General features: G+C 43.7%; 1 protein-coding gene across 1 annotated transcript in view; it reads right to left on the bottom strand.

Annotated features, from left to right (window-relative positions):
• Positions 1-6: 6 nt before the first annotated feature.
• creb3l1 (cAMP responsive element binding protein 3-like 1) overlaps positions 7-26,725 on the bottom strand; it is a 38,492-nt gene continuing 11,773 nt past the window's right edge. Inside the window, exons 2-13 of the mRNA XM_019878563.1 lie at positions 24,598-24,730; positions 23,859-23,945; positions 11,767-11,921; positions 11,611-11,692; positions 11,334-11,530; positions 11,065-11,211; positions 7,250-7,308; positions 6,419-6,487; positions 2,614-2,716; positions 2,383-2,530; positions 1,201-1,363; positions 7-1,120 (exon numbers count right to left, since the gene is read on the bottom strand). Coding sequence (XP_019734122.1) covers positions 1,084-1,120; positions 1,201-1,363; positions 2,383-2,530; positions 2,614-2,716; positions 6,419-6,487; positions 7,250-7,308; positions 11,065-11,211; positions 11,334-11,530; positions 11,611-11,692; positions 11,767-11,921; positions 23,859-23,945; positions 24,598-24,730 — 1,380 coding nt within the window. The 3' untranslated portion in view covers positions 7-1,083. The remainder of the gene's footprint in view (positions 1,121-1,200; positions 1,364-2,382; positions 2,531-2,613; positions 2,717-6,418; positions 6,488-7,249; positions 7,309-11,064; positions 11,212-11,333; positions 11,531-11,610; positions 11,693-11,766; positions 11,922-23,858; positions 23,946-24,597; positions 24,731-26,725) is intronic.

Genomic DNA, 26,725 nt, shown 5'->3' with positions numbered 1-26,725 from the left:
ATATATATATATATATATATATATACACACATTTTCTATAAACAGCAATAAATACGTCCACACAGGCATTTTACTTGCCAAAGTATTTCTAATCCAATCAAAGAGTCAATCAAAGTTTGTTATTTTTGCCCTGATTTCACAGTCGCTCTGATTTAAAAAGGGGTGGGGGGAGTAATTTTTGGTGGCGGCAGTGAAACAAAATTATTACAGCAAAAAGACACAAATCCCCAGGTGGGTGCCCACGGAGCAGTACATGATAATAACTACACATCACCATCATGTCGATCATTTAAAATCTTTACACAATTCCCGACGATCAACATGTCTTTTTGTTTTATTTTTTTTTTTTTGTAGACCATAAATATGCTCTTTTTTAATGCTCGGAATATATTATGAAGCAATATTGTCATTTTTAAACTTACCATAAAAAACCAAAGTGATAATATGTCAACTAAAATTTAAAACAATATTTAATATTTTTTGTTGCATAATTTAAATATGCTCATTTTTTATGCTGCAACTATATATATACACACACACACGCACAGTTTTTAATTTCATAAAAATACTTCATGTCACGTTTCCCGCCCTCTTGTCAGAACTCTTCAGTAGGAAAATACAGGTGTAGAATGTATGGGTTGCAAAATGAATGCCATGAAGTCAGGTTGAGGAGAGACCTCTTGAATGCAGTTAGAACTCACAAAGCTTTCATAGCCACAAATGAATTGATGTCAAACTCTCAGATAAACATTCAATTTGCGGGGTATTAAGTTGGCACTCTTGACTCGATCGTATAAGGCCAAGTGGTTTGGATATGAATGGAAGGCACTTGAAAGGCTTCCCGTGTGAGAGGACGTGAATAGGTCGACTTTGAACCATGTTAGCAGAGTGCGCAAGCTGAGGAGAAGCCAACGGTGGCGGGCAATGTGTGCTGACATAACAACATGAGTGAGATTTATGAGGTCATTAATTCCATGTAACAATGTGAGATCTTCATATATGCATATATAAAATATGTGCCAATGGTGGCTTGGGCGGGCTACGTGAAGCTTGAGGGAGGGTCAGCTGTGGCAGTCCGAGCTGTCAGAAGAAACCTGAACCGTCGTTTGGTTTAGTTTCTCTGAAGGGGATGAAGTAGACGTCGCTGTCAGTGGTGGTCATCATTTAGCATGCAGAACTTTGGAGTGGTATAAATGGTACCTGTGGTCCGACTTGGGCCCGCTTGTCTGGTTCTTGTGGACATCAGCCGTGTGGCGGCTCGTCTGGATGTGGTTTTGCGACCGCAACCTCTCCACCAGTAACGTTGCGGGAGTTCCCTCCAGTGGAGACCCTTCGTCGAAGAAGAGTAGGCTGCGGGAGCGGACTGCAACTCAGAAAGGAACACAGCTTACTGTCATTTGGTTGGCCTGGACGGTATCAACATGGGGAGAAAAGAAAAACAATTGTATAATACAGCCTTTTGTGTCTGAAAAATGTGAAGGTGAATTCCCAAGTTCAGTTTTTAGGGTTTCTTTTTGTTAGAAGTTAACCGTGAACCGTAAAAACAATGAAACGCTTTGTCTCCTTGTTGAAATGAATATGTTGGCATCTTGCATGGTGTTTGGAACGCTTGAGTTTTTGTGCATCCGGTACATTTCTGGTTGCATTCTGGACTGTATTGGATCTCAAGTTGAACTTGAAAAGTTCCGCTGTACAGTATTTATTTAAAAACAAACATCTTTTCTTACTATGGAAACCAATTTATTCTTGCGCTTTCAAGGATGCTTCGTTTAACATTTATAGTATAAAGCGCTCATCAGCAAGCTCTGATAATGATCCTGCTCATTTGAATCTGGTGTGTTGGAGTAGGGAGACACATAAAGCATACAGGATTGGGTTTGGACATCCCTGCCACAGATTGTACAAGTCTGCTTTTCTTACTCATCAATCCACATCCCCTAGAAAGATAGTAGCACTTTTCTTTGCGGCGTTCTAAATGAAACTCCCTCCCTGTTCTGCCCCACTTACGCACACATCCCACCCCCACCCCCACCCCTGCCTCCTGCCACAGACTGTGACTCTCTGTCAGCATCTGACGTCCGATTATTGCACTTAAACAATGCACTACCTATATTTAACCCGCAATAATCACAAGTGCCCTTGGTGGTCTGTTGATTGCTATTAATTGTTTTATTTGTTTATATTTATATATTTCTGTCTTGATGTCTTTTTTATGCAGTTCAGTTTTGCTGCCCTTATTTTTAGCTGCGGGTGTTTCAATGCACTGCATGTTAGCACTATGGTTGAGAGGAAAGTAATTTCATCTGTGCTGTATGTTGCACATAGAGCATATTTGACAATAAAGCTTGACTTGAAAGATACAATTATTGCGAGGCAACATACCGCTAGTGGTGGTGTACAGGTCCGCTGACTGTTGAGAGGGAGGGGAAGAAGTATGTAAGGAGGAAGAAGAGGCGTGAGTGAAGAAGGAGAGAGGGGAGAGGCAAGGAGAGAAGGAGCCCAACACCAGGACAAAACACAGTGCCATCATCTGCACAGAGAGAACAACACAATGTTTGGCCATGTATGTATATTCAAAACCCACGGCAGGAGAATACAAGCCGCCACACTTACCATCAGGCACGTCCCTGTCTGAGTCGAGGCCATTTTGCAAGTGCGTGGGACAACTTTCCCTGAAATAAGCGATTGGAGTTTCTGGAGCTGATGGAGAAGTGTTCTGCAGACACGCACGATAAAACAGATTTGTCCCTTGTACAAAGGGGGGAAAAAGCAGCATTGAGAGAATTTGGAAAAAAACGAGAAGATGGGTAGAGGGCATCACCATGATCAAGTCGGGTAAAGAGAAAAAAAGCATGTGTCACCCTCTCAAAATCTCGAAGGAAACACTTGACCCGGCATAAAAACCTCAGATGAAAAGAACGGCTTTGCATTAAATGACTGCTGAATGTTACCCCAAGATCAGTTGGTGTGTGCTTGACATACTGAACAATGGAAGTTGGCAGTCGGGCCACCACTACAGTAGTCTTATCCGTTTGATCAAAGTTTTTCTGGTGGTCTCGGTCGACATTGTTTGTTCTCTGCAGCACTTCCGAACCGAGTGCACAAAATAGGAAACTCCCGTTGGTATGCATATGCATGCATCAATAGTTCTATACTTGAGAGCAATGAAATACATTAAAAGGAATGGAAGGCAAATGTGCTCATACAAGTGTTATACAGTCACATTCAAAGAATGAGTGCAAATGGAAAGATAAATATTGATCATAATACAAGAGTGCACAGAACGCATTTTATTTTGCATCATGGTGATTGTAAGACCGTGTCCACGACGTATTGACTAAACTTTCACCTGATTTACACTCAAAGAGATGAATGCACGTGTTTGCCATGAATTTAGTCCAAAATCAACAATAGTGACCTCCCCAATGACTGTTAAAGTAGCCCGATGCAAGAAGTACACAATGCCGTGTTTTTTGCGTGACCTGGAGAGCAGGGTTCTGATGGTATGTGCTGCAATGGCACAACGTGAACACTGAGGGGAGACACGCTCACAAGAACTCATTTGCACATTTCGGCAGCCCCTTGACTTGTACAGAAGCCACCACCCCAAAAGCAACCACGTGAACCCAAGGAATTCTCGTATCTCTCTTAGGAATATTCAACTGGCAGATGAGCAAGTCAGGCAGGCCGTCAGTCAGTCAGCCGTTCGGCCTTTGTCACTCCCTTGTGACAGAGAACACACACAACACACACACTTTGATGTCAAACCGCAATGATTAATGGCTGCTGAAAATATACAGCATGTATGAAAAGGCCCCACGGACTGTCTCTGAGTAAACGCGGTGGGATGAAATATGAAGGGCAAGTCAGAGCCATCACGTGCTGATCTTCATCTCGACTTGAACAGGAAACATTGAATCAGACCAAACATGTTTGGAGACTTGCTTTGTTGACTCATGTTGACCAGTTTGTGCCAACGCAACCATTCTAGCAAGTGATTGTTTATGAGTGTGTGTGAGTGTGTGTGTGGGTTTGTGTGTGTGTGTGTGTGTGTGTGTGTGTGTGTGTGTGTGTGTGTGTGTGCGTGTGTGTGTGTGTGTGTGTGTGTGTGTGCGCGCGTGGGTGGGCTGGATGTGGAGGGTGGGCGTTCCACGATGAAAACTTTAATTACAGACTGCAGCAGATAGAAACCCCCCTGGTCCTCCCCCGACGCTTCTTCCAGCCAGCCTTTGCGACAACCTGATCTCTCTCCAAGATGCAGTCATAGCAGTAATTTCTTTACTGCATTTTAAATATACAGTCATGTATGGAGGAGAGATACATTTAGCATTCGACATATGGTCTGCAGACACTGAGAGTGGGTTTTTTTGTTCTCTGCAGTTCAACATCATGCTGTATCCTTTAAACTGATAAACCAAAAACACTTCGTTTTTTTTTTTCTTTTTACATTTGCGGTCTGTATGTATGATGAATTAAGGTTTCATCTTGCTAAGGATAAATGTTTCTTCTGTGCGTATGAGTGTCTCAGCTTTTGACCTGGCCCAGGCCTCTTTGAAACACGAAAGCCAGGTCCACATAAACTGATAATTGCGCCAAATTAGCGCAAGATTCTCCCCTTCTGATCAAAGTTAGCAAAGACCCGACGATCGGATGCCTCTATCCTGATCGACCCGTGCAAGACGATGCAGTGTGGCGTCGAGCTTAAAAAGGGTATTATGCACCGTTGTGGGTGTGAACACATATGACTTGTTTGCTGCCAACGAAAGTGGCTCCTCTCATTCCCTTTAAACGGCATGTGCGACAGGAGCCCCAATAGCCCTTGACATGGCGGAAGAAGACACTGGTCTGCTTGAGTCCTCTGGCAGGTTAAGGCGCACAAAGTACATTCATAAGGAACTTCAAGCAGACCTCATTGGGCGGATGATGTAAAGTTGCCTGTCAGGTGAACACAGATCCGTGAATTGGGCACTTGGAGACTGCTTTGCACCTGGATCGTCGTACATGTCCTTGTGTGTTCCCCTTCTATAGCTGTACGCAGCAAGTGGCATTATTTTAAAAATATATGTTTTAAAGATGTTAATATTATTATTATTAATAATAATAATAATAATAATAATAATAATGTGTTCAATGAATAGATTTCTGCAATGATTCAGAGGGTTCGATGCGCACTGTTATATACAGCAGGGGTCCCCAACCGCCGGGTCGCGGACCGGTCATTTGGTGCCGGGCCGCACAGAAAGAATAAAACTTACATTCTTTCCGTTTTATTCATTTTGGAATCTGAAAGATGTTTTATTTTGAAAAATTACCGGATTCTGTTATATCAGTCTACAGTGTGTCACTCTTGACACAGGTGAATGCACGCTTCTCGGTCACGTGATAGGTTACCTATTAAAAAACAAACGTCTTTGAAAAGTTTTTTTGGGAAGGGTAAAAGGCCCAGCCAGGAGACATAAGAGGAGCCTACGACTTTCAAGAAAGAGAAGGCTACATTTAATAGACAATATCAGGAGTCCAATTTCAAATACGGCTTAATCTCAACGGGAGATTCACACGCACCAAGCCTACTCTGCATAATAAGCGGCGATGGTGAGTCGTATTTTTCATGCACTTTTTATTTGCGGCGTATCTTATTTTGAAGGCACGTTTAAACGTTACAATAGGGACCAGAGAATGTTGCGACCAGATAGGACGTTCCTCGTGTCATGATTCGTGTTTATTATTATGTTTCAAAAATACCACACTTTTCATGCAGGTCATATCATATTATATTGTTGTATCTATCGGGCCTTAAAGGCCGGTCCCTGAAAATATTGTCTGACATGAAACCGGTCCGTGGGGCAAAAAAGGTTGGGGACCCTGATATACAGTACATGATGACATTCCCTACACATGTCAACGGAGCTCAGAATCTGTCTGTCTGCACCTCAAACTAATTCACAAGAATCACATCACACTCCCTGCGGCAACACCTGTCCATGTTTTCAGCAGGAGTAAAGTTTAGTCTAATTTCAGCCAGCAAATTATCAGGTGAAACGGGCCCATTTCAAAGCAAATGCCCTCAAAACGCTGAAACACCCAGCATGGCACAAAGAGATGAACCAAATTCCCAAAGAAGCACATCAGGGCTTGCATTGACACAAAAATTAGGGTAAGCCTGTTTTTATGCCCGAGCGCAGCTGCACTATATACGAATACAGAGCCTATAACGTTAGTCACAGCTGTCTTTTATCAAAGGGGGAACGAACCACCTTGTGTGATACACAAAACTGAAACAAGAGAACAACAACCAACAGAAAAAAGGCAAACATTAATGAGTGTTTCATGTTATTGGACAAGTTTTTGTTGCATTCACGCGTCAATCTGTTGTCCGTTTTCGTGCCTCTATTAGCTGACCATGTGCAGTGAGCCTCACCTGTTGGCTGTCTCCAGGTTTTCCACTTTTTGCCACAAGTCACCGTTTTCTGACGTGTAGTTCTCCACCCTGGGGCAACAAAAACAACCACATGCTGTTTTATTCAGGCACAAAAAAAATACAGAGAGACATAGTGCTTCACAGATTTATTTGACCATCTGTAGCTTATGTCAGGCCAGCGAACAAGATTTCTCGTGATGCACCCGTAAGGCAGGAGGATGATGTTCCCTTCTTATTCGCTTTAAACGGTGATCTGGAAATGAACTTCAAATCCCCATTTTCACAGAGACGCATGGATGGTGATATGATCTCACTGATCTCATCCCAAAAAGAAAGATTCGATAATCCTGCTGTTTGCTTTAAATGCATCTCATTCTAAGCATACTCCCTTCGGCCAGCCGCCTGCTGCTTACTTTCCAAGGGATCATCCATTAATCCCGCAGCTCACACGACGACAAGAACCCAACACAAAAACGAATATAAAGAGACCATGCTCTGCTTTTATGATGAGTCTCGGCTGACCTGTGGCAGTGGCTGCACACTGAGCTGGGAATACTTTCAAATTACAAACAGCTGGATTGCGCCCCCCCCCCCCCGCCCCCCCACTCTTTTCCATCACTGGCGTGTGGTTGGAGTGCACTCTTATGATGCACACAAGTGGGAGCTGGAAAGAGAGTGTTGGTTTGCACTCAGGCTTTTGCAAGGTGAACTGTGATTTAACTGGACTGAGACAACAGGGTGTGCCAATGATGCACTGTTGGAAGAAAGGACATAAATGGTTTAAGAGGCAACTAGGGGTGGGAGGGATTGTCGAGAAAAATGGAAACTCACTTTTTCTCCAGACATTCCACATATTCTTTCTTCTTCCGCCGACTCTCCTGAGCTGAGATCTGTTTTTTTTTTTAAACGAACATCAAATTATTTTCTTGTCAGAAGCTGCATTGACTTTCACTTTTTATAGGTAAAGTTACAATACAAATAAATAATAATAATAATAATAATAAGACATTTATTTTGAAAGCGCTTTTCATCGTACTCAAAGACACTTTAGAAGAGTTTAAAACACGGGATAAAAATGTACACTTTAAAGCAATGTATACATGATTTAAAAGAAACGCATTTTGAAGAAGAAAAATAAAAACAATGCAAAAATGGGTAAAAGAGATTAAAAGGTGTTAAAAGCATTGCGGAACAGGGGAGTTTTAAGCAATAATTTGAAAGATTGGAGGTCAGTACAGTTTCGGATGTGTTGTGGTAGAGAGTTCCAGAGGGTGGGGACGGCGACAGAGAAGGAAGGCTCGGTCCCCCCAGGTTTTGAGCCTGGTCACGGGGATGGTGAGGAGGTTTGTCTTTGAGGAACGGAAGTTGTGGGAAGGAGTGTATGGGTGAATGGATGAAATGTGTTCAAATGCATGTTTATATTAAAGTACCCTTTAGGAATGAACATTTGAATAAATAAATAAAATCATCATACAAGTCAGTGGCAGTGCAGCACGGTGCTGTAGTGGATAGCATGCCTGCCTAAAATTTCGTACTGCGGGCAATCTCTTCCAATCCAATCAAATCAGATCTTGAAGCTCATTGCATAGCTTGTGGTGCCCAAACAACAGTGCAATGTACTAACTACCATCGTCTGCATGGATGGCTTTGGTGTGCTAGTGATGCCATATAAAAACAGAAAATTGCACAATGAAAAATGTTGGTTTATTTTATCTTCCCAAGTGAAGGGTTCTGAAATGTTTATTCCATTTTGGGTTACTTTTGAGCTGGGTCAAAATCTTTCAATCCATCCATCTATCCATTTTCTGATCCCCTTTATCCCCCTACCCCAGCCATCTTCGGGCTGTATGCGGGGGACACCCTGAACCGGTTGCTAGCCAATCACAGGGCACACAGAGACAAACAACCATTCGCGCTCACACTCACACCGAGGGACAATTTAGGGTGTTGCATGAACCTGCCATGCATGTTTTTGGAATGTAGGAGGAAACCGGAGTACCCGGAGGAAACCCACGCAGGCACGGGGAGAACATGCAAACTCCACACAGGGAGGCCAGAGCCGGAACCGAACCCTGCACCTCTGCACTTGGGGACGACGCACTAACCACTCAACCACCGGGCCGCCATCTTTCAATCCAATATGTGTTATTTGAACTCCTCAATTGCTCGGTTATAAAAGGTTTCCCCAGTATGGATCATTTGTATCCGGCATTGACTCAACAGACGGGCTATTTTGTTTACAATGTCATGGCATCATCACATTGACAGACTTCCAGCCATCCAATTAAAATCTCCATACCTGGCCAGTTAAGGCTCAGTGAGAGCGCAAACGGACGATATGCACGCACCGTTTCCGCATTTGGGCCAGGGAGGAGTGATAGCTTCCGTAGTTTAGCAGATAGTGACTCTTTAAAATATACCGTACTCGCAATCTGCTGAAATGAAATCAAGCCACCATAAGTGACGTATTACCTTATTATTTTCTCCAGTTATCCAAGTGTGGGCAAAGCAATACAATCATTTCATGAGCTATTTGCTGTATCACAAGTACATGCAGGTCTGTTTGTTTTTGGTTTCAGTTTCCGGCGGGAGTTGTGGGCGTTTTCCTCTGATGCCGCACCTGTCACGTATGACCAACAGTGGACTACTTTAGGACTGCTACACCGACAATTTACCATCACATTATTCGGCTTGCTTGCAGCCCATCTACCAAGTGCTTATTGTTGAGACATTCGATTCTCGCTAATGCCGTGGTTTGTCTTGTGTTGTAAGTCGTGTTCTTGTTAATTTTGTGTTGCTTATTCTTTCTCGCAATTGGATTTTTTTTGTCCTTTGGTGACAAGCTATTTTCCTGATTTATTTCCTTGCATTCTGCAAGCGCTTTTTGTTTGCTACGTTTTCTCCTGGCTTTCTCAACCAATGATCTAATTTGTACTTGTAGTTTTTTTTTGTAATAAAGTTTTGTTTCTGTAAGATTATTTCTGTCTCGGTCTGCTTTTGTAGGATCCTCTTCTGTTCCGGAACCTTACACGTGTGAACAGACAAAGCATGGCTTATTTGCTCCTTTGCACAAAAATGTATGCACGCACACACTCGCATATCCAGGTTTGCTTTTAGAAGATACTTTATTTATTTGAACCCATTTGGTTAACTCATAAAAGGTCTTCTAAATCTACAAACATTTCCAGCCCACCTATCGGGGAAGATGGTCGGATGGGTGTACTGCATGCATTTTTACAGCATGTTTATTTGAATGACAAAAAGTGAATGAACCCAACATTTAGGAAAAATATTTACCTTAACTCAACTGTTGGGTTGAATCGACTAACCCATTCTTTTGGATAAAATTAACCATTGTTGGGCTGGTGCAAAAATAACCGAGCACCTGGGTTGAAAATAAATTGAATTGATTTGAATATGTATGATGAGCAGTGGAAATGAAGCCTTTTCCCGTCTTTACTGTTTATTGAAATGTCACAACTTTTGCTGCAGCATAACCTTCGTGTGGCACCAATCATATGTACTTTTTTAAGATGCAATATCTTAAGCCTTTATCTCACGGCGGGGCGAACAGTTGCAACTGTTGGCGAAAGTAGCAAAATGAGCCTTTATGTGAGGGTTCGCAAGACACTTTAGTGGTTTTTCTTATCATGTTCCAAATTCCCTTGTGACAAGAAAAGCCATTAACACTGTTGGCAGACGTCTGGCGACCATTTTGGCAACCGTTTGCGACCTTGAATGAACCCTGACGAACCACGTACCTTCGCAAACACTCGCAAAAGTTCGCCGTTCAGTGGGGTAGGACTATAGAAGTGTTGCAAAGTACATGTCATTGCGTGACAAGTCTCGCTATTTATCTGAGTCAAGGCAATACTGTAAAGTTTGATATATACCGCTTGCCTGTCGATGAAAATCTGTCTTATCTTATTTTTGTCTTGCTAGGTGACCCTAATAGGCATTCCACTGCCAGGAAGGCCGGGAGGGAGCGAGTCAACGCCGCCAGCTTCCTTACCAGACAGCGGGATGGCCCAGGATCCACCTCCCCGGTTAGATGGCCGTGAACATCCAGACTCGGATATGTATGCATTTATTTATTTATTTATTTCAACAGAAAGGGAGTAACCTGACCCGCGTCACCGACAGGCTTCCGCCTTCGCGTGCGGCAGCTGATTATTTATCATGAACTGCAGCACCGTCCTCATCTAACAGAGAGTCAGCAAAACAGCTGTCAGCAGTGACGGATTGACAGACCTTTGGTCAGTATTGACTCTGAAAAATAGCGAGAATGACTCCGGATCATGAGAATCTGATGGCCACGTTGAATTGGAGACACGCTTCGCTTTCAACGCCGCTTCTTGCAGGCAAGTATGGCTGCACGCATTAGCTGCCATAACGTCTCAACAAACAGGTACCGCGAGCTATGATTAGCTTGTTTTAATACAGCCAGTGTAACCAAAGATGCGTTTGGATGCATTTTTTTCTTGATATGTCATACATATTTTCCCTTCTGACCGTCACAGAAACACTTTAAGCTCTATTCTTATCCAAGGATAAAAGATAAGGGGAACCAATAACTCAGCTGTGATGAGCAAAACAATGAATGCACTTTATGTTTTCAACATATAGAAAAAAAAATCACATGGTACCTTATTTTTAATCTTTCGTCTAACTCTCTTCAGAGCCTTCTCTTCACTCTTGGTGAGAGGAAGTTTGTTGGGTACAGGGTATCCCTCAGCAACGAGGGTCCGTTTCTCTTCGTCTGTCAGCAAGAGGGGTCCGGAACCCTGCAGTTTCTACACAAACAACAATCATGGCCATTTGTGAGAGCATTAAAAGCATGTTTTTGACTGGTGATGAGCAATCATCATGGGAGGAAAGAAGGAGAAGGAGAGAAAGGATAGGTGGCGCTACTGACGTGTGGGGCAGTTAGTAGAGGCGAAGACGAGATGGCTGTGGATGAGGAAGAGGATGCGGAGCCACGGCCCGCTGGCCTCTGTTGTGGTTGCGGGGAAGACGGAGGCAGAGCGAGGTGCGGGGAGGAGGGCGGCAGGGAGCCGTCACTGTCACCGTGGTTGCTGCTGGGAGGAGTGGGTGGAAGCTGCAGGGCATCATCTGGGAAGAAGCGGGGTGAGGACCTGCTGTGAGGATTGTGGGCTGACAAACGGACGGCCAGTTGTGCAAGCTGTGCGTACCGGTGGGCAGGCAGAGGTACTGTCCCATCTCTCTGGGCTCGTCTTTAATAGCCACAGTCTTAACTTCATCCGGTGGGCGCACCTGAGCAAACCAATCGCACTCCTTCACACTTCAACCGGGATACATGAAGGGTCTCTGATTTGTGGAATGCTCACTGTGTGTCTCCATAGCGACCCTTTCCGAGCAGGGGCGGGGCTTAGGATAAGCGGTGGGCCTTCCATAGGCTGCGGATCTGACCTTTGAGCCACATCTGGCTCCTCTTGTTTCACTAAGATGCTCGTCAGGTCCTGACTGAAGCTCCATTCAAATTCTAAGCGAGAGAGGGAGGGGGAGAGAGAGAATAAATCAACGAAATACCGATGACCTTACAAAATGAGTTATGGTGTCACATACTGTGAATATGCATCGATATGTGATTTAACAAACTCCACCATTTCAAGACCACAATACAATTAATTCAAGGTGTATTTGAATGGGTACTGATAGTCACTGAATTGAGGCTTGTGTGAATCGAGCACAAAAAGGCTTCCTGCTCTGTTTTTTATGGTCCATCAGGTCATGTGACTGACATGTTCCTGACATTCAAAAGCCCGTCATTCAATTTATTATCCGAGTCAGCATTCTCATTTTCCGCCAATGCAGTTAGCTCCCATGCCCACCCAAATTCCCCCAGTGTTGTTCCTCACATTTGTCACATTACCTCCCATGTTTAAATCATTTTTCTCCCACATTCCTCAGCTGTTTTTCCAATGCAAATCTCATTTCCCATACATGTATGATTACCTCTGAGGCTCCTCGGATGCCTATAGTCTACTTTCTTCGTATGTTCAAAAATTGTTTCAAAGTGTCCCCTATTTGGTCAGTTTCCTTCCACACTCTTGCCATGTTTCTCTTATAGTTCCCCTATTTTATTTCCATGTTTTTTTGTTTTGTTTGTTTTACTCAGTTTGGACATCAGATACATTTCAGACTTTGGTAGTGGAGCATCCTGCACTGGACAGATAAAAATGTTGGCTTTAACTTCTTGTAAACAGTAGCTGCCCTTACAGAATGTTTTTTAAAAAGAGGGCGAAAGCAATTATGTGTTTCTTTGCCAGTGAAAAGGAACACAAGTCATAAATCATAAGCGCTTCCTGACAAGCCTCGTTATTATACTACACCGCAGAGGGATAGCACTCGATTGTGCAAGCATGGTGCATAATTTGGCCCTGGTGAGTGTGTGTCGACAATACATTAAAAAGAACAGAAGCTTGTCTTCAGGGTCCTGCTTCGAGTGGTGATCTTTGACACCTTAAAATGCTACCAACCACACACACACACACACACACACACACACACACACACACACACACACACACACACACACACACACACACACACACACACACACACACACACACATTAAAATCTGAGTGCCTGCAGGTCTTGACATTGCGGAAGAAGAAATTGAATCGCTGGGGTCTGGGCATGACATATGAGAGTGCAAACTGTATTTATACAGGTAAACTGCAAGATCTCCCCTTGCAAGTGATGTAGAGAGCCGCGCATGTGACAAGGGGATTTGGAGACCACTCGTCAGTGTGTTGCAGGGTCCATAAAGGAAATGAAGTGACAGAGAACAGCCTTGGCGGTGTTCAATCCTCACTGGAAATGAATCAGACTTACTGCCGACAATGCAGATCAAACTCTGACATTGGTGGTACAACGACTGGATAGCCCATATCAGGGTGTTCCGGTACCTCATATTCCGAAGCACCCCTCCACAGAACACCAGAGGGACACAGTCAAACGCCTTCTCCATGTACACAGGTAGACTGGTTGGGTGAACTCCCGTGCACCCTCGAGGACCCTGCCGAGGGTCTAGTGCTATTCTACTGTCCCATGGCAAGGAGAAAAACCACACTGCTCTTCCTGAATGATTTGTCTTCCCAATGAACCCTCCTCTCCAACACCCCTGAATAGACCTTACCAGGAAAGCTGAGCAGTGTGATACCCCAGTAGCTGGAACACATCCTCTGGACCAACTTCTTAAAAAAGGAGGTCCACTAGTTTGGTCTGCCAATTCAGATGCATGTCAATTGAGGAGGTCTTCAAAGTATTCTCTCCACCGACTCACAACGTCCCTAGTCTAGATGAGCAGTGCCCCATTCTCACTATACACAGTGTTAATGGTGCAAAGCTTCCCCCCCCGAGACGCTTCATAGTGGACCAGTTTTTCATTGAAGCCATTTGGAAGTTGTTCTCCATGACCTCACCGAACTCCTCTCACGCCAGAGTTTTTGCCCTGATGAACGCCAAAGCTGCTTGGCCAACCGGTACCCATCAGAAGCCTCCAGAGATTCACATGCCAAAAAAGCTTGATCAGACTCCTTCAGCTTGACGAAATTCCTTACTGTTGGTGTCCGCCAACAGGTTTGGGGATTTACCGCTACGACAGGCACCGACCACCTCCCGGCCACAGCTCCGGAGGCGGAGAACATGGCCCACTCAGACTCAATGTCCCCACCTCTCCAAGGATATGGGTAAAGTTCTGCCGGTGGTGGCATGTGAAACTCCTTCTGACAAGGGACTCTGCTAGACATTCCAAGCAGACGCTGATAATACATTTGGGTCTGCAAGGCCGGACTGGCATCTTCCCCCACCATCAGAGCTAACACGCCACAAGATGGTGATGGGTTGACAGCTCCGCTTCACACCCTTCCAGTACTCATTGTCATTGTCCGCATGAGCACTATGGTCTCCCAACAAAACGATGGAGTCCCTGGCAGGGGCGCACTCCAGCACAGGCTCCAAGGACTCCAAAAAGGGTGGGCACTCTATCCTTCTTTGTGCATAAGCACAAACAACAGTGCGCACCCGTTCCCCCTCTCCGAAGACAAAGGGGAGCTACCCTCTCGTCCACCGTGGTGAAACCCAATGCTGAGGCACCAAGCCCTGGGGCAATAAATATACCGACACCTGATCGACACCCCTCTCCATGGGCAACACCTTATATACAATACAGTCAAAAATAAAGATAGAAAAGATGGTTCGGCTTTGACTGACGTAACTGGTTAATGTGCTCACTCAGAATCTCTCATTCATATTGTTGAAAGTTTGAGGTTAACTCTCTTCATGAGATACGACCTACTGCATGCTGAGCCTTGTGAAGCTATGAGCTATAGCTGAGATACCTGCACCACCATTCTTTAACGAGCAGCAAAAGCAACCATCTTAGCTACTGGTAGAAGTAACATAATAGTATTATTAAATTTAACGGCATCAGAGTTTATGAGGCATTAATGCTACTTTAGTAGAAGTTGATATTTACGACAAATTTTATACTCATTGAAGAGTTATGGTTAAAAATAATAGGCTGCAAACTGTGTCATCCCAGCGGGTGAAGGGAGAAAACTGTGTTCTCAGCAGGACAGAAGCTGTAATAAAGCAATAATTGGTGTGGCATGGCGGGCGGCAGCGACAATAAAACGCATAGCTTGGCCTCATCATGGACCTTCATGAATCAGTAAGTCGAGTGGAGGACAAAACATTTGGGAATCAAACGTGAGCCTCCACATGTGAACTTATAATAATAATAATCGAGCTGAACCCGCAAGAGCTAAAATCACTCGATGGACACAGATGGGCCTAAGAGATGTCAACATGTCTTTTAAAATATTCATTTTCCACATGGAAATGATATAAGATGCTAATTAATTTGTCTCTTCGCCTACACCAACAGTTCAAAACAACATGAACAACAAACCAACAGCCATTATATGTTGTCCATGTTTGGAAAGGAGTCAGAAGAAGCTGTTCTGACTGAATCCCACCCCTTTTCTACAAAACCTCAGTCATAAATAAAATCACTTGTTCAACTTCCCTAAGCCATTAATTACAATAAGCGAAAAATGTAAGGTAAAAAAAAGAAGAATGTTAAGATTGTCGCCTGTGACCGCGACGAACCACCATCCACCCCCGACACCCACTGGATACACGGCTGTGGTGTCCCTAAGCAAGACAGCATGCCCCTAACTGATCATCAGGCGCTTAAATAGCCCCTTGCTCCAGTGTGACCCAGTACCAATGTGTCTTTGCTGTGTCCACTAGTGCGATGGGACAAAAGCAGAGGTCGAATCCCGAGTAGGCGGATATATAAGACAAATAAAGATGATACTTTTTCTTCAAAAGAAAAGAAAAGCAGGCCCTCGTATTGGTTAAACATCCCCCTCCATCTTTCTCTCGAGAGACATGTCTTTATGAACTGTGTGGCGTTTACTCGTTTCGAGTATTTCCAGAGGGTCAGCCCACATTGAAATACAACCAAAACTGATTGTAGTTCTCACTCTTGCTTTTTTTAAGCAAAGCAATCAAATTCAAACAATTCAATTATATTTTTATCTACCTCTGACTAAAAATGCTTCAAATAGTTCCTTGCAATTTTTGCACTGAACATGATTTGTGCAATTTGTTGTTCTATTTGAGTGATAATTTTCAATATCCTTGACTGTAAAAAACAATAAATGTGTGAGCTCCCCATATAACCCACTCTGTTGATGATGCTTTTTCTGCAGAAATATGCAGAGGTTATATTGAACCTCAGTAGCTGTCTCTGCACAGTGGCTTGGATATGGTGAAACTAATGAGGACTACACAATTTTTGTGTTATAATAAATACATGTGCTACCCAAAACCTGTTTTGCTTTGTACAATAGTGCAATTGTTCTTCCATCACGGTTTGGTTTAAGGCCGCCACAAAAAAGGACAAAATCTGACTGCAATGGAAAGTTAGAACTGCGGAAAAAATCATTGGCGCTGCCCTACCCACTCTTGAGGACTTGCACACCAGAAGAACCAAGACAAGGGCACGGAAAATCCTACTGGACCCCCCCCCCACACCCTGCCCACCACCTTTTCCAGCTACTCCCCTCAGGCAAGCACTACCGGTCCGTGCGCACCAAATCCAGCAGACATTCAAACAGCTTCTTCCCCCTAGCCATTAACTCTCTAAACAGTAACCCAAATCGACCTGTATAGTGGCTCTTTGCATTTTTGCACACTCCTGTGGAACAGCATTACCGCAATAATCATTGTCGCTCCAGCTCTGTACTTACTTGAACCATTGTCACTGATCTCTATTCCACAGCACCAGACACTTTAAAGCACTCAAGGACTTCTGTACAATTGCACACTTAAACTTGTTCTACGAATACTGCTACTGGTCACTTTAAAATGGTGCAATGCTTATCTGCACCAACTGCTCAACTGTTACAGTATTGTATTCTCCCACTGATCACTTTAGCTCTGCTTGACACTTTGCACATTGTCTCACAGCTGTCATTGGATGGTACTACCGCACAACGGTTCCCTTACATTACGGAATGTCTTTCCATACTTATTTGTCATGTCCTTGTTTATCGTAGTTGCTTGTTATTGATGATAGTAGGGTAGCCTCTCCTACCGGAGACAAATTCCTTGTGTATTCTACATACTTGGCCAATAAAGATGATTCTGATTCTGATTCTAAAATCTGGACTGCAAGATGGTTTATGCAAAGCTTCCAAGTGAGATTTTCATCTCACATTTATTCCTCCCAAAAGTGTGTTTTCAGTAACCTTATAATTGTCATCCCCATCTATTTAAACATTTCCCTGTTGTATTTTACTACAGCATTGTTTTTATTTTGCAAAGATTTAATGATTATTTATCTGTACGACTACAATTTGCTCTTTTCTGAATTTAAGAGCTCTATGTAGAATATGATTTCAATACTGCCAAGACCCCCGATTTATTGTATGCTCTGCAAACAAAACTGGCTTAACACCTCAAAAACGTTACACCGATAATTGACATTAACTGTACAGTACGGTAATATTAATAGATTGGAACCCATACTGACCCCGTAAGACTCCATAACTCGTGTCCAAGGACATAGAGCAACAGTTTCCTAGTTTAACACGTTGTTTTCTATTCCACGAGTCACTAACAATCCAATTCAAACACACTCCGAAAAGTTGCTTCCATGTTAGAAATGCTGTGCACTTTCCGCACAATAGGTTTCCGCAACGCCGTGATTTTGATGCAAGGATTGGCCAGAAAACGACTACTTCCATCCCACAACGACCACAAAGGTACAAACACCCCATTGCTCCCAATTCTACCTGTGTAAAGTCGAGCAAAATATCAAAACAAAGAAAACTCTACTAATATGCACAATTAGACTTGCACTCAGCACGAATATAGGGCCCTGTGTCTGCTGGCTTGTCTGGGAACATCATCAGACCCCCCACATCCTCCCGCCCCCACAAGAGCTGGATGAAGTGGCTGGGGAGAGCTAAATCTGGGCTTCTCTGCTCAAGCTGCTGCCTCCACAATTTGACCCCACAAAAGTAAAAAAAGATGGATGGATGGACAGGTTGAAATAACAAGTTACAAAGATAGAGCTGTCAGATATCAGCCCATACTCCAATGCAATTAAAAAACGTGTACCGTACGATATAACCTTCTACCGTTTGCATCATTATTTTTGATGTGCATGGTATTGGGTTAGCTCTAGTGTGACATTAATGGAGCGTCCCAGATGGTAACACAACAGCTACTTTTGTATTATGTCATCCTTGTTCCCCATGACTAATTCGTTTTTAACCCAATCCAACTGCTACATGAATGTAACAGTTGGATTAAGCACAGGTTGATTAGTGGTGCCTGAAGTGAGGGGTGCAGATATGATGTGCTAAAGAGACAGCTGTTATGTTACGCTGGTCGTTTGTGTGCCGAGGTGAAGAGATATTAATAATAGTCTGCGCAGTGTGTGCGCTTCAAGAGAGTTAGAGGCTGTACGTTTTTGTGGGACAAAAGTGACGCCCTACACCTCAGACACTGCACTAACGTTTTATGTAGAACAATGAATGAGGACTAATGGGACTTCAGCAATGCTGCTTCTGTGCAGAAGCATGTTTCCACCACACAAATATTTGTATTTGGCACGACTACTGGGGCATGGATATAAACATAATTGCACATTACACTGCATTACAATGTACAGTAGACAACAACAGAGAGGAGCAGCGGCTCAACTCTGAGGCCCCTCCCAGATGACCAAGCTTCTCACCATATTGCTAAGGGAGAGCCCGGACACCCTGCAGAAGAAACTCATTTCGGCCGCTTGTATCCTGGATCTCGTTCTTTCGGTCACGACCCACAGCTCAGAAGCAAAGGTGAGGGTTGGAACGTGGATGGACTGGTAAATTGAGAGCTTCGCTTTTCGGCTCAGCTCCTTCTTCACGACGACAGACCAATATAGTCCGCATGACAGCAGACGCTGCACCGATCCGCCTGTCGATCTCACGCTCACTCCTGCCCTCACTCGTGAACAAGATACTTAAACTCCTCCACTTGGGGCAAGATCTCGCGTTGTGTTTCCTTTTGCAAACCTGATGATTACACCTAGTTTATTTGCTGAGTTTTTTTGGAGAAACATTTTCATACTTTTGATATCTTCATTTATAAACCTCTTTGACCCCATCAAACGTTACCGTAGTCTTGTTTGGGATCTTCCTTATGTACTCTTCTTCTTGACTTTGGAGAGTTTGTTTCAGCGGACTCACTCTTTGGCATCGTTCAAAACAAACTGTGCAAATGGCATTCAAAACCAAGCAGAATCTATTTCAGGTCATAAAACATAATCTAATGAGGACTGAATTGTATTAAGTTTGAGAGTTAAAGTGGAGAGAGAGAGAGAGAGAGAGAGAGAGAGAGAGAGAGAGAGGTTCTTCTGGCTTTGGCAAGACAGCACTCAAAACCATATGCTTGTCATAGTGCTGTGTGTGTGTGTGTGTGTGTGTGTGTGTGCGTGTGTGTGTGTGTGTGTGTGCGTGTGTGTGTGTGTGTGTGTGTGTGTGTGTGCGAACGCGCGATAGGTGGGCAGGGCTTACTTAGTGGGAAAACTGAACAGTCAGAAGGATACCCAGGATAAATGGAGAACAGAGGAGCATGCAGACAATCAGGCAGAGATGCAAAACCAGACCAGGAGGAGAGAAGGACGAAGAAGAACCTGCACTTCTCGCACACAAATTGTGTCATAACCAGAGATGGGCGCGTTAATTTTGCCGGTTTGTCATTCACCAGCGGCCGGGCCACCCATCCATCATCGTCAGTCCGTCATTATTTCAAGCCAAACCAAACTGTAACCGTCAGTTACTTTAACCGTGTTTCTTTCCGATTCCGTCATCCCTAAATTACTGTTCATCGCTGCTATTTTAAGACTGTCAGTAAATTTCACCGGCCCGCAAGTCTGGCACATCAGTCCGTCACTTCTGTCAATGTTAAATCAATTATCACAAGCCAAACCAAACTGTAATCGTCAGTCCGTCAGTCCGTCATTCCATCACTCCATCATCGTTACTTTACGATTCTGTCATCGCTAAATTACAGTTCGTCACCGCTATTTTAAGACCGTCAGTAAATTTCACTGTCCGAGAGACCGCGGCAACGTATGCAGGATGCGCCACGAGCATGCAGCGGGCTTCCCCGCAAGCCCCTCGTTTCTCACGCCCTCGATTGAGCCCGCCAACCTCCGCCTGTACGCTCCGGCAGCAGCCACCACGTGAGGTTGCCTGGCTTTGTGCTGAATTCATTCCTTCCACCACCCATCCATTGTCTGAACTGCTTTATCCTCACAAGGGTCGCGGGGGGTGCTGGAGCCTATCCCAGCTGTCTTCGGGCAGTAGGCGGGGGACACCCTGAACCGGTTGCCAGCCAGCCAATCACAGGGCACACAGAAACAAACAACCATCCGCGCTCACACTCACACCAAGGGACAATTTCGAGTGTTAAATCAGCCTGCCATGCATGTTTTTGGAATGTGGGAGGAAGCCGGAGTACCAGGAGAAAACCCACGCAGGCCAGGGGAGAACATGCAAACTCCACACAGGGAGGCCGAAGCTGAAATCGAACCGGTACCGGTGCACTGTGAGGTCGATGCACTAACCACTCAACCACAGGGCCGCCTCATTCATTCCTTTTCATAAAAATTGGAAAAACACCATCACATCAGTGTGTTTTTCCACCCTCCTTCGTTGAACATTTTAATTGAATGTGTGATCAAGTGATGGAGTCATGATGGGCACTATTTATTCATTTATGATCCAGTGAGCATATGATAATCTTATTTTATTCATTTTTTTGCTACAATTAAAACATATGATTTCGTCGCCAAAAGGTAATATGTAATTTTGTGTATTCATTTTCTGATGATAAAACGCACTTGATTAAAACGCACGCACACACACACACACACACACACACACACACACACACACACACACACACACACACACACACACACACACACACACACACACAAGGGGAGCTGATCCTCGCTGAGTGACAGTGACAATGTTATGATCCAGAGTTAAAAGCAATTAACATGCTTTAGATGATGTAAACTGACACAGCATCCGATTACAAACCTGACATAAAAAGGGTAAGGGAAATAGCATGAGGCTATTAGTAGCAGGAAAAAAAGCGTTAGCCTGTAAGTTGTAAATGCTAAAAACCAAATAAATAAAAGGGTACATAAGGCAAATATAAAGTGGACATCTTACTTTAAGACTCCTTTTATGGCCCAGCTACATAAAAATAAACGGTTGACTGATTTACTGATTAGTCTGTAAGCGATAGCAGTCAGCCAAAAGAGGGGGGCAGAGGGATATCGTTGGTGAGTCTTCGTCCAGACTTATTTGAAAGTATTTTTCCATATTATAGTAACTGGACAATGTTTTGCATTTGAATCTACAAGATGATTTAATCTTCCAATTATGTACCGTTAACTCAATAGAGGGGGTCAACCCTTTGTGCTAAAAATAGTATCATGTCCCATAATCCCATGCGGTCGACCACAGTGGTGGGCAACTTTGCCTTTTCATTGCGAACATCGGTACACTGTTAGTGTAAACATTAAGATTATTTTATAGGACTACAAGTTTTTAGTGGACTTTTTCTTTTTTTTCTGGGGTGACAATCTGTAGAGATGGAGAAGTACACTGAAACTTTAGACCAGGAGTGGCCAACCGGCGGCTCTTTGGCTAGTTCAATGCGGCTCCCGGGCTTTCACATGACACGCATCGAAAACGCCTCGGCGGTGGCACTGCTATTCAATCAATGGCGCTAAATACAACAGAATTTACGATGTCAGCCTATCATCAATCCCGTGACTTGATTGGCATACAGGGCAAGCAGTCAGATGACAACTGAATTTTGCTCTTTGCAGTAACACAGTAAAAAAAATTGGCTCTGACTGCTTGGCCACCCCTGGTTTAGACAGACAGGCGAGTGCGCGGTAAATTGCATGTAATTGGAGATTTGGATACTGGATTGCTAACCCGAAAGCACTGTTCAATGTGATTTATATCGATCTTCTGCGTGTGTACATACATATAGAGTAATCCCTCGCCACTTCGCACTTCATGTTTTGCGGCTTCAGTGCTTCGCGGGTTTTTCCAAAATGCTGTATTCATTAAAAAAACAACACTAAATAAATAAAAATGATTAAAAAAAATAGACATGAAAAAAATACAGAGGCGTCGGCAGTCATATTGCGGCAAGGTGCGTCGTTTAATTTTGATGCGTGAAAGAGAAGTTTCCCTGCATGCCGAACAATGAGACGTATTGACTCGGGCGTTGTACAAGCCTGTCCTGTACTTTACATGCCGCTGGCACTCATACAACACGGGACTGGTTCTGGGCGCAACATCCGACCAATAAGAGCAGAAATGGACTTATCCCGTGAGCTGATTGGCTGCACATCGTTGCAGCCTCACCTTCCACGCTGTAATAAATTTTTTTTTGTGATGATTTTGTCATATTTAATGTAAGGCGATACGGTGATCGACTGGTTAGCACGTCCCCCTCTCAGTGCAGAGGCGCAGGGTTCGATTCCAGGCCCGGCCTTCCTGTCTGGAGTTTTCATTATTATTCCTGTGCTTGCTTGTGTTTTCTCTGGTTTTCTGCCACATTCCATAAACATGTACGGCACGTTAATGGAACATTTTAAATTGTCTCTAGGTGTGAGTGTGAGCGCGGATGATTGTTTGTCTATGTGTTCCCCGTGATTGGCTAGCAACCAGTTCAGGGTGTACCCACGCCTACTACCAGAAGACAGCTGGCATGGGCTCTAGCACGCCCGCGACCCTTGTGATGACAAGAAGGGATTAGAAAATGGATGGATGGATGGATATCTACAATATATTCAAGAGTATCTGTTAGGGTAGGGCACTTCCCAACCACTTATACAATTAAGAGGCAAAATGTTCTTATGTTTATTTGTCACCCCAAGCTGTTCCATGCTAAACTGTCATGTAAAATAATGTATTAACAGCTATTACATGGAAATCAAAAAAAAAAAAAAAAACATGTTGCTGTAAATTATAAACCTTCAAACAACACACATGGAGCAGTCCAGGGTATTGTAAACTTATCTTCTGAAGTCTGTATTCTGCTCATATTTAGTTATGCTGTATAACTTCCCCATGCCCGCAGTGTAGCTTGGCGTCCTTGTAACAATCATCACCTAGAATTGGAATACTCCCTGCTGGAGACGCACAAACTTTGGAATGCGCCAAGCTGAGAATCGGTTTAGGAGAAACGAACGTTATGATGTCACAATTTGTGCCTCGGTACCGCCCTTCTGATAATATAAAAATGATGTGATTCTCTTCCTGCTTCGCACTCGTGACGCGCAGCCATTGTCTGTAATTCGCGGGTGCCCGGAATATTCTGTTATTAAAAGCTTTCGAAGGAACTGTTCATTGGCTCCAGCCTTTATTTGAAGAACCAACAGTCTCCTCGTCCGAAATTCAACGAACACGCGGAGGAAAGAAGGCCGCTTTCCTCCAACCCTTCTTGTACAATAACTATTAACGAGGACATGGGAAACAACAACATGACTGCAAATAAATGTGAAGCCGTCTCCCGATTGCTCAGTGATGTTTGGCCTTGTAACCAGAGCAACAGCTCGTGTTAAAAAAGAAGGCTGGACAGCCAAAGTCGTCTTTGTCATTCCCTATTCTTGTGGGTGGGCATCAAATCCCTGGTTAGTAAGGATTTTTAAAAGCCTATACAAACCTTTTGTGCCTTTCCCCCGCGTGCGTGTGTGTGCAAAATGAAAAGAAATGTTGTACCAAACAAAGCAGCCAGTACTTCTATTATCTATTTCTAATCAGACGAAGAGATTGGCAAAAGCAAGTCATTGGAAAGGTGAGTCACCCACCAGAGTCTTGGTCCATCTTGACTGACAGGGCGGGGCTCTGTGGGGCGGAGTCTTCACTCAAAGAGTAGCTATGTTCTCCTTGGATGTCTGTGAAGCCACAAATTAAAGCAGGTCATTAGCACGTTGGGTTGGCTGGCAAAATAAATGTAATCATATTTATGTAGATGTGGTTGCATTTTATTTGCTATTAAAATGTAAACGTGGTATTGTGCTTTTGCTGAAAAAGTAGTGCGGCCCCGATGAAGGTCATTTCGAAGGCGGAATTACTTGGCAGAAACATTGACCTGTTAAAAGTCCAGATTTTTGGAAGCCAAAGCCAATATGCACTTGTGAATTTTGGAAATTGACCTCTGAGTGAGGGAGGAGGTTACCTGAACGTTTTTTAGGGGGAATTCGATATAGTTGGCCTCAATGCCGTTGGCTTTGAAATGTTAGTCCAATTGAGGGTTTGCGGTTCATTTCTGTGCGGATGTTGGCTGAAGGGTCAAGCAGCTGGCTAACGTACAGGAATCCAAGGAAATGAAGAGGCCATTTAAATTTTTTTTTTTTTGGCTGCAGAGTGTTTCTTGGATTTCAACTCCTTGAAAGCACGTCTTCAATCCTCAACTGGCAGCAAGCGAGAAGACAACACAGGATGTCTGAAAGCATCACTCATCCTGTGGAGGTACTGTATATGTTTGCCCTTTGTGCAGTACATCCGCATCAAATAAGAATCAAAGTTAAAGATGATGATTGTGACCTGGACTGCTGTTTGTTTCCATGTGGAGGAAAGAATGTCTGTCTGCCAGCAGGGGGCGGTCTAGCAGGTGGTCTTCAAAGAAGCTGCTGAATAATTCACTGCTGAAGTCGTCCATCTGGTCACCTGAGAATGGCTGCAACACAAAAAGTTACAAATGGATTCAAGAAGGTGGGACAGCTGCTGCGCAGACGCTCAGATGCCGAGTGAAGGGGAAATTTCAGAAAATATTATTTTACGGGGGATGAGTTGGACTTTCTTCAGCAAAGGGGACTGAATTTGTTTTCGGTTTCAAAAAAAATGTATTTCTCAAAAGATAATTTCTCAAGGTATGCAGCTTATAGTCACTGTGTCTATAAATTTGGCACAGCGTTCGAAGAACAAGATCACACACATGGGTCCGTCCATCGAGAGTGTCAGAGAGAAAGGTGAGAAAGCGCAAACAGTACGGCACCTCTTGAGTTAGGTCTAAGGATTTGGTGCTTTGCTCAAGCAAACATCAACAGTCGTCAGGAAGCATACGAGCCAACAACTACAGTAGTTGCCATTTTTTAAATGAATTCTTCACAGTGGGGCTTGAACTGTGTTTAAGTCACACAGTCATTTGTGCGTACCATCACTGTCGAAAGGGAAACCAATGTTCAAATCTGTTGAGTCAGATACTTTTTCACAAAAGAATAGTATTGGTCAGTCCCCACGCGGGTCTGTTATTTTTACACAGGTTTTTTTTTTTTTTTAATCAATCTAAAGTGTTCTTTGTCAACATAATGTTAATGGCAGACAGTTTACATGTAAAGAGCCTCCATCAAAAAAAAAAAATGCTCATGGATTTCATATTAATCACCCTTATGAAAGTTAGCAAAATAACCACCCACGTTGCTATTAGGGAGTGAAGATGAATGGATTTTAAGGCATTCCCATGAGTCAAACAGTCTATAATGACCCGATTGTCACCTCCACTGTGCTGATGTCATTGCATACAACACATGTTCATCCTGAACTCAGATGAGTCACCGAGCTGAGATGTTCTGGAAGCCTGGGACACTGCGGTGCTCAGACTTCACGGGCATCCAGGGAGATTTTGATTTGAATGAGGCAAGAAGACTGCATTTCAATGTTGGATTCCGGGAAACACGCGGGAGGTCATGTGCAAAAATAGCATGAACTGTCGCCGCATGTCAAATCACTTCACAAGCATGAATTAAAAAAGCTAATGAGGATTAATGTTATTTTAATATGAACTATGGTCTGAGTGTGCTCAAATGGCTTGCTAGTAACCACAAAGCAGCGCCGCAGGTCCATTCCGTGCTCTACATCCATCCATCAAATTGAAATAGCAATGACCATACATTAAAAGTGAATTGACGTCACAACGGTGTAGCATCTTAAAATGTAGTTTTAACCTCAAAATGTCATCATACATTATGTTAGCTTGTCTTTGCGGTTGAACATGCCTGCGTTGAAGGTCTGGGATGGGTGCAATGTTCTGTGAAATCACATGGAATATAAGCACACATATGACTAATAGGGTGACATTAAATTAAGAAATATTGTATTTGCTCCAGTAGGAGGTTATGGACCACAAGATCCACATGGCTAGACATGAAATAAATACTGCAGATCTCCTCATCCTTTCCTGCTATGTTGAACCACAAACTAGTATAGAACATTAACATTGATGTTATGTACAAAAAGGAAATTTCTCGAGGAAGCTCACTGCACTTGACACGACGGAAACAGAAATAGGGGTCCGTGCATGACACTGGCAGGTAAACTGCAAGCTCTCCACTTACAAATTATGTCGTCGGCCCTGCACGTGAAATGGGCACTTGGAGACTGCTTTGCATCCTGATCGTGCGCTTGTGTGGGAACGCCACCCTCCCCCAACACACAGACACATTTACAACAGTGGCTGGGTGCTGTTAAAATATTTTTCATATGATAATGATTATACTCTGTTCAATGAATTGATTTCTAAAATGATTCAGATGGATTGTCCATTGCTGATGCCACATACTGTAGTGTACATGAACGAAATCGGATGACTTCCACCACGCACATCCTCAGAGGTTTGAATTTATCTGCCTGCTCCTCAATCAAACGCACCAAAATCCATTAGGCCACCTGTACT

This window comes from Hippocampus comes, unplaced genomic scaffold (genome assembly GCF_001891065.2).
Source record: "Hippocampus comes isolate QL1 unplaced genomic scaffold, H_comes_QL1_v1.1 scaffold345, whole genome shotgun sequence".
Lineage (NCBI taxonomy): Eukaryota > Metazoa > Chordata > Actinopteri > Syngnathiformes > Syngnathidae > Hippocampus > Hippocampus comes.
This window is presented reverse-complemented; position numbering and strand designations above follow the sequence as displayed.